General features: G+C 45.0%; 1 protein-coding gene across 1 annotated transcript in view; it reads left to right on the plus strand.

The window, feature by feature from the left end:
• SYNPO2 (synaptopodin 2) overlaps nucleotides 1-13,360 on the plus strand; it is a 206,278-nt gene that overhangs the window by 165,953 nt on the left and 26,965 nt on the right. Inside the window, exons 3-4 of the mRNA XM_036763192.1 lie at nucleotides 6,137-6,906; nucleotides 10,923-13,105. Of these exons, the coding sequence (XP_036619087.1) occupies nucleotides 6,137-6,906; nucleotides 10,923-13,105 (2,953 nt within the window). The remainder of the gene's footprint in view (nucleotides 1-6,136; nucleotides 6,907-10,922; nucleotides 13,106-13,360) is intronic.

Genomic DNA, 13,360 nt, shown 5'->3' on the forward strand with positions numbered 1-13,360 from the left:
TGATATCTCTTAGATATCAAACCCTCATCAGAATAATTTGATGCATAGATTTTTTTTTCATTTGACTATTTCATTAACTTCTTAATTGACTAGCTGGGTTAGGAAAATGACTGCAAGGAGAGGGGGAATATGAGATTCAGTCAATGAATTAAGCAATTATTAAGTGCTTAGCTTACTATATACGCTCATTTTGCTGGAGATACAAAGAAATGCACAACACCCCTCCCCCCCAAGAAGCTCACATTCTAACGGGGGAGACGACATGTAAATAACTACACACTCATATGTAGATGGATGGTGACCTTGGAGGGAAAGTCTAGTAGCCTTGTGGACTGAGAAAGCCCTCCTGAAGAAGGTGGTGCTTGAGCAGAGTCTAGAAACAAGCTGGGATCCTAAGAGGCAATGGTGAAAAGAATGAGAATTCCAGGCATGGGGGACAGCCAGTACAAAGACCTGGTGATGGGAGATGAAATGCTAGATGTGAAAGACAGCAAAGAGGCCAGAGTAGCCGATCCCAGAGTATGTGGAGGGGGAGCAAAGTATAATCCCATTTGGTAAGAAAGAGTTGGTGGTCATTTTCCCTACTTATGAATAATATGCAAGCCCTAAACATTTCCATGAAGCCAATTCCCTGAAAGTTTTCCATGTGCTTGCCTTCTTGTAGGATATAACCCTCCCCCCCCCAACCCCAGCCAATCCCTACCCCCACTCCCGTGCTGCAGGGCTGTGGCTTCCTGGAGAATGTTGGCCAATAACATCTGGTGGGTCTCCCAAGCAGACCAGACCTATGAGCTGTCCACAGCCATGGGCTCACAGGATCCCCAAATCACATGGTCACAGATGTAGAGCTGGAAGGGAACTTAGAAGCCAAGGCCAACTGATGTTACAGAGGAGGAAACCAGAGAGGTACTGACACTTGCTCAGGGTCACCCAGCTAGTAAGTGTCGGGGATGGAACTCAGACCCAGCCTTCCCTTCCTCCACACCCAGCATTCTGCCCAAGGGCTTGGTTTTGCTTTCATGGCTGTTGTTGGTCTGTGAGTTCTGCTTAAATCTCAGCAGGTATGTCCTGCCCAGCTCAGACTACATATCATAGAAATGGATGAAGGTCAGGGTTGTTTTTAGAGGTTATCACAACTTCCGGGATCCTCAGTTTTATCCCTCTGGAGTCCCTTCTGCCAGTACACATCACAGACCCTCTGTGGCTATAAACGTGATCAGCGTATAGCCAGTCTGTGTGCTCAGCCTCTCTACACCAAGGCTTTACATGACAGCACCACATGGATGTAGAATGGAAAAAGAAATGAATTAACTGTGAGGTCAGAGGTCTTGGGTTCAAAGCCTACCTCTTATATTTAATACTCATTTGACTTTGGGAAAGTTGCTTAGAGTAGCTATGTGGTGCAGTGGATAGAGCACCAGGCCTAGAGTCAGGAAGACTCCTCTTCCTGAGTTCAAATCTGGCCTCAGATACTTACTAGCTGCATGACATTGGATAAGTCACTTCACCTGCTTTGCCTCAGTTTCCTCATCTGCAAAAAAAGCTGGAGAAGCAAATGGCAAACCATTGCAATATTTTTGCCAAGAAAACCCCAAATGGGGTCATGAAGAGTCAGACATGACTGAAAAGGCTGAACAACAACACCAAAGTTTCTTAGCTTCCCTGGACGTTGATTTCCTCATTTGTAACATGAACGGGTCTAGATAACCTCTAAGGTCCCTTGCAGCTCTAGATCTCTGAGCCTCAGTTTTCTCATCTGTAAAGTGAGGGGATTGGACTAGATAGGCTCCGAGGTCCTCTTTTAGCTCTCCCTTTCCAGCTTGGTGGTACCTGCTAAAGATGGAGCCCTGCTGGCCCAGCCTTTGAAAATGCAGAGTTCCGTCCACACCCCGGTGAGGCATTGCAGAAGGATTTTCATCAATATTCCACTTAAACTTGGCTCATCCAGCCAAATACTTATTAAGGCTCCAGCGAGTGCCTGGTGGTTAGGAGGAACCTAGGAAGGAGGCTATTGCCTGTGATTATGGCTTGAAATTACTGGGTCCAAGACTCTCAGGGCCATCTTTGGGCACTTTTTTTCCCTCAAGAAGAGAAGCTCTCTTGTCTTGTTTCTCTCCTTTTTAGGAGATTGGAGGGCTAATTCCTTTACTGATTTAGTGAGTTAAATTCCATCATAACTCATTTGTAATCTGGGACACTCTCTTAGTCTTGTTTTGATCACAATGGACTCTTATTCCTGAAAGTTTCAGGCTGATGCTGACCTTTATATTCTAACTAGTGAAAGGTTGTAGCACAAAGCTCTGAATGGATCCCAGCGAACAGCTTGGTTTTCCTTCTATTATTTTTAATTTTTGCCTGTTATTCTTAATTCTGTTTACTGCTTTATTGTAAAGAAACCATTCATTGGATAGTGCCATCTCTTAACAAGTCAAATCAAAATGAGGCTGAAATGAATGATGTTTTATGAGATTAAATAGTTCTCTTTCCCTCATACCATGCCATCTCTCATCAGAGAATGAGGGCTAGACTTGGTATTTCATTGGAATAGGGTTGTTCTTGATGAATGAACTCCTTCAACCAGTGTAGGTCAGTACCTTCTCTGCAAATCATAGTTGGAAAGAATTATCCAGAGAACTGAGAGTTGAAGTGACTTGGCCGGGTCACACATCTGGAATGTGTCTGAGGCAGGTCTTGAACTCAGAGCTTCCTGGCTCCATGGTCAGCTAGCTACTGCACCAAACTGACTCTCACTAGAAGATAGGTCTCTTTTTTTCCTGAACAATGCCCACAAAAGGCTTCAAAGATAGTCAGTAATTCTTTAAGTGTATTTATAAATTACCAGACCTAAAAGCATGAAACATTATATAATTAATTTTGCATGTTGATGGAAGTGAAAATAACCTTCTAAGGTATATGGATTTCTCTTCTCTCACTATCTCTAAAATTTAAAAAAAGTTTGGTTTTTTATGCATATATGCTACACTCCTAGCCTCAGCTACCAATAAAGGCTAACATTTCTCTGGCTTGTCCCTGAGGATTCTAACCTATAAGGAAATGTTTATGAATTCAAGCTACCATATCTGTATGTACTCAGTGGAGGGCTCTCGTAACTCCAAGAGATGCAATCCAGAACCTATCCTGAGCCTGGCTAAATTACAAACCTCCTGACCTGGAGTAACCTCCAGTGGGATATAATGAATGCAGCATGATGTTTTTTAGTCCAGAGAGATCCAATTTGTTGTAATGAACTAGAACCAGAGATCAGAAATATAGATGGTGTTGTGGAGTCTTCATTTCTCTGGCTGATTTCACCTTCATCCTTTCTTGGTATAGCCCTCTCCTTAGTACCCTTATAGACCTAACATGCTGTTTTGACAATAGTATTACCAAGCATGCTTTGTAGACCTTATACAAAGGAAAACAGTGCATATTTGGCACTACACAGATTAAAATTCAAAGCAATAGACTTTTATTTTCAATAATATTTTATTTCCCCCAGTTACATGTAAAGACAATTTTAACATTCATTTTTTTTTAAAAATGAGTTCCAAATTTTCTCCTTCTCTCCTTCATCTCCCCCCTCCCTAAGACAGTAAACAATTTGATATAGGTTATACATGTTCAATCATGCAAAATTGTTAGTCATGTTGAGAAAGAAGACACAGACCCAAAGGGGGAAAAATGCAGAAAATCAAAAATGTATGCTTCTATCTGCATTCAGACTCTATCAGTTCTTTCTCTGGAGGTGGGCAGCATTTTCCATCGTAAGTCCTTTGGAATTGTCTTGGATCACTGTACTGCTGAGAAGAGCTAAGTCATTCACAGCTGATCATCACACAGTATATCTGTTCCTGTATTATTCTGGTTCTGCTTAATTCACTTTGTATCAGTTCAGAAGTCTTTCCAGACTTTTCTGAAATCAGTCTGCCCATCATTTCGTATAGCATGGTAACATTCTATTACCATCATATACTATAGTCATTCCCCATTTGATGGACATCCCATCAATTTCTAATTCTTTGCCACCACAAAAAGAGCTGTTATCAATAGTTTTGTACAGATATGTCATTTTCCCTGTCCCCTTTTAGAAATCTCCTTGGGCTACCAAACTAGTAGTGGTACTACTAGATCAAAGGGTGTGCAGAGTTTTATAGCCCATTGGGCATAGTTCCAAGTTGCTCTCCAGAATGGTCAAATCAGTTCACAACTCTACCAACAGGGCATTAATGTCCCAATTTTCCCACACCTCCTCCAACACTTATTATTTTCCTTTTCTGTCATATTAGCCAATCTGATGGGTGTGAAGTGGTACCTCAGAATTATTTTAATTTGCATCTCTTGCAATCAGCATGTATTAAGCATTTTTTAATAATGGGCTTGTGTGAGGAAGCAATCCAATCCATTGCTCTGTAGATCAGGGGTTCTTAACTTGGAGTCTCTCATTTTTAAAAATATATAGATAGTCATATTTTGATGTAATTGATTTTCTTTGTAATCTACACAGATTGTTTTATGCAATTAAAAACTTTACTTTGAAAAGGGGTCCATAGACTTTGTCAGGCTGCCAGTTAGTTGATCCACAATGCACAAAGGGTTGCACTCTCCTACTCCAACAAGAAGCAGTCAGAATGGCAAATAGAGAGCTGGCCTTGGAGCCTGAAAGATCTGGGTTCAAATCCTTGTTCTTATACATGCTGGTTGTGTGACTGGTGCAGATCATATTGTTTCTCAGGCTTGAGACAGCTCTCTAATGCTGTGAGTGGCAGAGAAGGTGCCAACCTACTTTGCTAGTTTACTTAATCACTCTCTGCTTCAATTTCCTCATAATAATGATACTTGTCTCCCAGGGTTGTTGAGAAGGTCAATCAAATAAGGTTCATAAAACACATAATAATAATAATGGTCGGCATTTATATAACACTGTTCTCAGTTTCACAATACTGGAATAAATTCCCTTTAATACTTCTTTGTATGACTGCCTGAGGTAGCAAAGGGGCAGAGAAGAAATTCATTAGTAACTGGAAAATCCAAGTTCATAAAGTTGCTTTCTTACAATTAGAACTTGAGAAAGGAGGGTTTTGTTTATTTGTTTGTTTTAAATAACTTTTTAACTTTAAGCAACTTTTCAAATAACTTTAACTATACTTCTTTATTCAGTGAGAGCAGAAGATATAGAACCCAAACAGAAGGAGAGGGACTGAGTTCAGAGGCAAAGGTCTGAGACAAGAAACTCAGACCCTTTACCATGACCTGTCGAAATGGCTTTTCTTCTAGGGAATCCCCCAAAGAGAAGATGTGATAGAAAATGTAAATGAGCTGGTCAACTGGCTTCAGTGGGAGAGGTGACCAAATTCCAATTATAAATATCCCATGACCTCACAAATCATAGCAGCATGGAAAGGGGTACTCATTACCAAGACCAAATATTTCCTGTGGTCAGAGATATTGCCTTCAATTTCATTCCATCCAAAAATAAATTCTCCAAAAAGGCTATTGGATCACTTTTATCTGGGAGCTCTTGGCCCTGTCTGGGAAGAGCTGGGTTTTGTTTATGTGACATCAAACATCTGGATGGAAACTGAAAAACTCTGTTAAGCATCCAGATGGGTCGGTGGCCTCGTGCCAAAATATATGGATCTAAGAGGTGGTTCTGGCATCCCCTAGCCTTTGGAGACAAAGTCAAGATGTGGATTAGAAATCAAAGTGATAAGGAAGGTTTGCTTTAGAGCCAAGTTCTTAGAAAAGGATCATAGAATCATCAGTCCAGAGCTGGAATGGATCTTCAAGGTCATTGAAGGTCATTTTACAGATGAAGAAACTGAGTTTAGAGAGCTTAAGTGACTTACCCAGGGTCACACTGAAAGTAAGTGTCCAAAGTAGGATTTGAACCCACATTACCTTGATTTTCTGGCCAGTGCCTTGTCCAGTACAGCATCCTGCTTCTTAAGGTGGTAGAGGGAAAGGCAACATACCACCAACCTCATTCCTCCCAGTCACTGCTGTAGACATTTAGGCAGAAACAGACTGACCTTGTGCTACATTTATTAGATCTCATAAAAGTGTCAGGAATTCTTTGGCTAGCCCCTCAAAGAAACACCCATGAATTTAACTATCTGGAATTATCTTTTATGTGCAGACCATCCAGTGGAATAAATGAGACCTATGTCCCTGAAACTGCAAACCAAGATCATGACCACCTTGTACATGAGGACCATGTGGAGAGAAGCAGCCTGCAAATTTGGCCCCCCTGCACCCAGGGCCAGAGGGAATTTCCTGACCAGAAAGATGAAAAGAATCCTGATTATTCAGGAGAGACACAGCCAAGCCCCCAAATAGCTCTGCACCCCCCAAGAAGACCCTGGACAGAGCCCATAGTCTTAAGGGAGACAGAGGGGAGCAGGCCAGGAGCCGTGGTGGAGCTGCAGTTGTCCCTCTTGCCGGAGAGACACAAAGACCCTGGGGCCTTGGTGGGGACTGTCCCGGGAGGAGCTGAAAACCACCCCTCCCCTGACCCTCACCCTGACCAGCTGCAGGGAGGGCTTGGCCAAGGACCGTCTGCCTTCTCTGATGAGAAAGAGGATTCTGGTCAGGGGCCCAGGGAGAAGTTAATTCAGCTCTCTAGTGGCCGAGAGCTGCAAGTTACCCAGGAGAGAGAGGCGGGAGCCCCCCACCTCTCCAGGGCTGAAGTGATCATCAACTACTCCTACGACAGAGAGAAGGCAGAAGGGTCCAACTGGGCAGGAAGAAAGGGGTGTGGTGATTTTCAAGTGGAAGGAGGGCGGGCTGAAGCACCTCCTTCTGTGGTCTCCTTTCCCATCTCCTCGGAAGGCACTGAGCAGGGAGAAGATCAGCAGATCTCAGAAAAGGATCAGCGGAGGCCCCACAAGCACCGAGCCCGTCACGCCCGTAAGTAACTCCTGAGCCCTGCTTCGGCCCTTTGCAAGGGCTGTTTCACCTGGCCCATCACCTGCTACTCCTCCCTTCCCTCTCCCACTCCGTTCTGTTTTTCAGAAGGATTTCTCCCAGGCTGTCAACTTCCTCTCCTTGCTCATTGGCAATCCTCTTCATTCTCCCTGTAGGCAGGCACCAGGGGCCAACAGTGTCAGCCACTTGGAACAGAGATGAGAGTCAATCAGCAGTGTGCAAAGTGTCTCGCTTGCTTCTCTATTCCCTCACCAAAGAGAAGTACTGTCCAGCTGGGTGCTGTTTTCATTTTTTTAAAAAATGAACTGTGCCACTTTTAAGACAGCCCAGAAACACATTTGAAATGGACAAATTGAGTTTAAATGGCCAAAGCCATGGATTCTGCTACTACTGCTATTGCCGACAGGCATCTTTGAGAGTCAGGCTACAGTAAGGATATGATATTAAAAGCAGATCCAGATTTCAAGAGAGAAAGAGAGAGAGAGAAAGAGAGAGAGAGAGAGAAAGAGAGAGAGAGAGAGAAAGAGAGAGAGAGAGAGAAAGAGAGAGAGAGAGAGAGAGAGAGAGAGAGAGAGAGAGAGAGAGAGAGAGAGAGAAATGTCTGCAGCTTGATGATGCTTGCAGAAGTCTGTTTGATGGACACCAGCATGTGGGATACCTGATCCCAGCAGCTCAGGGATTCTTCATGAGGCTGCACAGTGCCCTGACTTGTTGGTCTACCCGCTTGACACAGAGGTCAAACTCTCAGCTCAGGAGGTAGGGGAGCTCAAAGGGGGATATGGTGACATCCTAGGCTGCTTGGTAGGGAGGGGGTTCTCAGGAAGGAAGGTAGTAAAGGCAAGACAAGCCTGGGTGCTTTTACTGTGAAAGGGGTTTGGGGAGGAGAAAGACTATGACTATTCTTGACATTTCCTTTGTGGATTCTGTCAAGAATCTTGGTGAGGGATTTGAGGGTTGTCTTCAAAGGGTTTGGAATCAGGGATGCTGGGAGCAGCAGCACCCAATTCTAATGCCTTCCAGGGCATATTTTTAGCAGAGCCACCTGTGTCCCCAGTGGCATGTGGAGCCGGCTGTGGCTTGTGCTGTAAGCATCTATATGTAATCAGCCCATTTATAATGCATTAAAGGGGCGTCAGAGAGAAGAGTTCACATACTTTAAATTTTGGCAGCCAAGGCAGTAACAACTGGGCGACTGGGGCTCCAGTTTCCAGAAGACCGGAGCAGGAATCCTGCATGAGCTCAGCCTTCCCAGCTTCTCTGTCCCTCCATAAAATGGGAACACTGGAGAATATCAGCAACTTGATTTCTAAAATCATTGTGTCATGATGACAGAATTGTTTCTGGTAAGCTCAGGTCTGTCTGGTGTGTTCCTTCCCGTGCTGGTGTGAGCTAAGTACATCTTTCCTTTGATTTTTCAAAAGTAAGAAACAGACTTATCTCTTTTGTGAAATTCAAAGCCAATTGAATTTTTCTAATTTGTGACAAATATTTACTTGATCCTTAAAAAGGAACTAAGTAAATGGAGTTAGAAATGAAACTGTTGCCAAATCTTTTTTTTAATGACAGTAGCTAATATCTAACAAAGGAAACTTTGGAAAAAATAGGTTATGTTTTTAAAATGTTGAAACCTAGTAGAAGTTTATGCCAATAGAATTTTAAAATCACAATCTTTGTATGCTAACATTTACCATTGTTGAAGGAGTTGAAGGAGTACTTGAAATGTCAGTTAAAATTTCTGTAGATATGTGACATATTAATTTTTGTATCAGGCAGCATCTTGGCGTTGGGTATAGTGTGGCTAGAGAGCCCACCTCTTCAGAAAAGCCTAGGTTCAAGTACTTCCTTTCATACATATTTGGTCTGTGACCCAGAGTAAGTTGCTTAAGTAACTCAATTTTTCAGTGCCTTGTGCCACTCTCCCAGACTTTTAATTTACCAAGGTGCTGAACTGCCCTGATAGTGAACTCAGTGAAATCACCTTTCCCTCCTTAGTGAAATCACAAATCTGCTAAAAAAAAATTTTTTAATGATTATTAGATTGGTCTGCAGCCATTTGGGGCCCACATTTCCTAAACCAATCAATGCTGTCTGTCTCGTGGATGTTGAGTTAATAGTTCTGTCAGTGGCTTTGGAACCAGTCACAACAAAAATGAAATTTTGTCATAGGTTATGCTTCTAGATTTGGAGGTGGAAAAGAATGGAGATTTAAAGGGTCCAAGACTTGAAGCTGGCAAGGACTTTAGATCTTGTTTAGTCCAGAAGTTCTTAACCTGGGGTCCCTGAACTTGTGGTTTTCTTTTTAATACTTTGATTATGGTATTTCAGTAGAATTGGCTTCTTCTGTAATCTTGTGCATTTCATTTTATGCATTTAAAAACATTATTCTGAGAAGGGGCCCATAGGCTTCCTCTGATGGCCAAAGGGGTCTGTGACATCAAACAGAGAATCCCTGATCTAATCCTATTGAGAAAATGGAGGCTGGAAGTGTTAAGTGACCTGCCCAAGGTCACACAGGTAATAAATAAATAGCCAAGCTGGAATTTGAATCCTGGTCCTGTAGATCGAGGCTTTTTCTATGAGTTACATGAAAGCAATTTTGATACTGAAATCTGCTTGAGACCTCTTCTTTTGAAAGACTACTAGGAAGGGTACTGCGAGGAAATTTCCTTATTTATGTATGAAAGGGTGGTATTAGCTTTGGCAGCAGGAAGATCGGGATTCAAATCCTACTTTTAATTCTTACTTACCGTGTAGGCTTTGGGAAGTCATGTAATATTTAGGTTCCTCCCCATACTCCATACTTACCTCATGAGGCCATTGTGGGGCTCAAAGGGGGTAATGCATGTCAGCTCTTACTATGGTTTGCAAATAGGTGAAGCAGAGCCATGGGTTTGACACTTGAGGTCCGGGGTTCAAATCCTGACTCTGTCATTTGCTACTTGCATTACCTTCAGTAAGGTCCTTCCTTTCTCTGGTCTTCTATTTCTGTATTTATTTAGAGAGAGTGTTAAGGCTGGCTGACTTTGAAGTTTCCCTGTGGCTCCAAATTTTTAATACCCCTATGAGGAAGGATCTGAGATTTGTTCTGGGAAGTTTGGCTTTGGTCAAAGGGCTGCACTTGAGGACCTAGAGGGCCACATGTGGGCTCAAGGCCACAGCTTGCCCACCTCTGAGTGTGTATTTTTAGGTTTTCTGTTTCTGGTGGGTCTATCTAGAGTGACCAAATGAAACTAGCCAAATCTTTCATTTACATCCAATTCTGCTTACATGCATGTAGAGCCGGCTTATGTCTCCTTCCAAATAATATGACTTGGGAACCAGGATCATACCAAGTTGCTCACCCCAAAACTTTGTCATTTCAATCATTAATTATACCCTGTCCTACCTTTATTAGCTATTGTTAATGTTCAGGAATTGTATTGTCTGTGGTGTTCGTATTAGTCAGGTCACTGCTACAATGAATTCCCTGTTATTTCCTCTAATATTGTGCTCAAGTATTTTCAATAACATCGTGTTGCAAATTTCATACATACATATGTATACATATACATACATGTGTACATACACAAACATTTCAGAACAAAAAAGAATTGTATATGAAACCAGGAACATAGTTTGTTTTTTTTACTGTTCTATAAATTTAACAAGGTAGTAACCAAATTGCCCTGTTTGTTGCCCCTTAGGAATTTTTAGTTTCCTTCTCTGCATTTCTATTTTTATTTATTTTTTTTGTGACTGCTCTGTTCTTTTTCCTTTTTTTGTGTCCATATTAGCACGGCAGATTCGCCTCCCCTGGCACAAAGCTTCCTTTTAGTAACAAATAAATGAGCTAGCCAGACTCCGGGCCTTTCCTCGTCCTCGTGGTTCAGGTGGAGTTTCCCGAGAGAGGAGAAGCATTACCACGTAACTGAAAAGGAGCCCCGGCCTCCCAGGGCTAACTGCAGATTCCGTTCCCTTGACCTTGCTCATTTCCGTAATCCTCTCTGTCTTTCTTCCAGGGTTCCGGAGGAGCGAAAGCTTGTCCGAGAAACAGGTGAAGGAAGCCAAGTCCAAGTGTAAGAGCATCGCCCTTCTCCTCACCAATGCCCTCAACCCCAACTCCAAGGGGGTTTTGATGTTTAAGAAACGTCGCCGGAGGGCGAAGAAGTATACCCTGATCAGTTACGGCACCGGAGAGCTTCAGCGCGAGATAGACACCGAGGAAGAAAGCGAAAAAGACGGGCCTGTGGAGGTCAAGTTCACGAGCGAGTCGGAGGTGGATGAAGAGATCGTCTCGGAAGCTGACGACGACGACGAAACCCCAGTGTGGACCTCGGACTGGGACTCTGGCCTGGTAGACATTGAGAAGAAGCTGAGAAGCGGGGACACGATGCAGATGCTGCCAGACAGCTCCGGGAAGGGCGTCCTCATGTTTGCCAAGAGGAGGGAGAGGATGGACCAGATCACAGCTCAGCAAGAGGAGGGAAAGGCAGAGGGCGTAGCCCGCGGGGAGTTCGAGGACGGCCAGGCAGATGGGCTGAGAACAGTCACTTCGTACCAGAGGACAGAAGAAGAAAGCATGAGAATGCAGAGGAACGTGTCTAAAAGCTACCTGGAGGGAAGCCACACAGCTCAACAGAATGGCTTCAGCGGAGCCCCAGATGTGCCGGAGGCCCACAGATTGGCTGCCTCCAACAGGACGGCCAAGCCCTTCCCAGGAGCGATGAATCAGGCGGCTGTGCCATTTTCCCCTACCAGAAATCTGGCAAGTCCTCTGTATGATTTTCCTGCGCCTCCCCCTTACTCTGCGGTCACCCCTCCGCCAGAAGTCTTGTCCAGAGGGGTGACCAGCCCCTTAGCTGCCCCAGCACAACCACCTCCGTGGCCCCAGCCAGCCCCGTGGGCCCAGCAGGCTTTTTATGAGCCCACCGAACAGATCGCTTCCCGGGATGAGAGGATTGCTGTGCCAGCCAAGAGAACGGGCATATTGCAAGAGGCCAGGCGGAGGGGCGCCTCGAAGCCCATGTTTACCTTCAAAGAACACCCCAAGGTCAGCCCTAACCCCGAACTGTTGTCACTCGTGCAAAACGCTGAGGGCAAGCGAGGTCCTGGGGCCGGGTTCGAGTCAGGACCGGAAGAAGACTACCTCAGCCTTGGAGCAGAGGCTTGCAATTTCATGCAGGGCCACTCTTCTAAGCAGAAGACCCCACCTCCTGTAGCTCCCAAACCTTCTGCCAAACCCTCCCCCTCTCAACCAGTCACTCCCGTCTCCCCAGTTTGGTCTCCATCGACTGTAGCTCCTAGCCAACCTCCTGCATTCCCTGTTTCGAACCAGTCCCAGGGAATAGTTGCATCTGCCATTAAAATAGCTCGGCCTGCTTCCACCACTTACCAGCCTCCAAGTACTCCAAATGTGGCCGGTCCCTTTAAAGGACCTCAAGCAGCAGTGGCCAGTGTGAACTACACACCCAAGGTGACGCCCACAGGAAACGCTACACCAGTCTCTGGGGGGGGACCATCCAGCGAGTTGCCAAAAATGAGCGGTAAAGGGGCCCAGCTCTTTGCTAAGAGACAGTCTCGGATGGAGAAGTACATTGTAGACTCAGAAAAAGTACAGGCTCACATGGCCCGAGCTCAGTCTCCCACTCCATCTTTACCAGCTTCTTGGAAGTATTCCTCCAATGTTCGAGCCCCCCCACCTGTTGCTTACAATCCCATCCACTCCCCATCCTACCCTCCCGCTGCGATCAAGCAACAGCCTGGAGCTCCGGCCACCTCCAAGCCAAGCAAGAAAAAGGGGAAGAAGCCTCTCAATGCTTTAGATGTCATGAAACACCAACCGTATCAGCTCAATGCATCTCTATTTACTTTCCAACCTCCAGATGCCAAGGACGGCCCTGTCCCAAAGCCATTGGCCAAGCTTGGTTCAGTCCCAGCCTTGAAGCCAGCGCCTCCGCCCTCCCAGCCGGTCAATGCCAGCTCACCCACCACCTTCCGAGCTTCCTCTGTATACTCGGTGCCAGCCTACAGTTCTCAGCCTACCTTCTACTCAGAAGTCGCTGTCACGCCAGTTAGCCCATCCCCGATGTCTCCGGTGCCCGTAGCCCTACCCACCTCTCCCAAGCCTGAGTCCGCCCCCGCAACTTACTTTGTGGCTCCGAGGCCCAAGTTCTCAGCCAAGAAAAGCGGTGTCACAGTTCAGGTGTGGAAACCATCTTGTGGAAACCATATTGCGGAAGAATAACCTCAAAGCGGCCGATGGGCGCCAGGGTTCGTTTGCAGTGCGCTGGGGCACCCCGTGTGCCCTGCAAAGTCCTTAGCATAGTTAATCACACCAGATGGGCCAGGGCACAGCCGGGTCCAAAGAGTTTACCATTTGTAAATGAGTCAAAGATGGACGCAGCATTGATGTGAGGCACATTTCTCCTTTTATACACCTCGAATCCATACCAGCCCC

This window comes from Trichosurus vulpecula, chromosome 6 (assembly GCF_011100635.1).
Source record: "Trichosurus vulpecula isolate mTriVul1 chromosome 6, mTriVul1.pri, whole genome shotgun sequence".
Taxonomy (NCBI): domain Eukaryota; kingdom Metazoa; phylum Chordata; class Mammalia; order Diprotodontia; family Phalangeridae; genus Trichosurus; species Trichosurus vulpecula.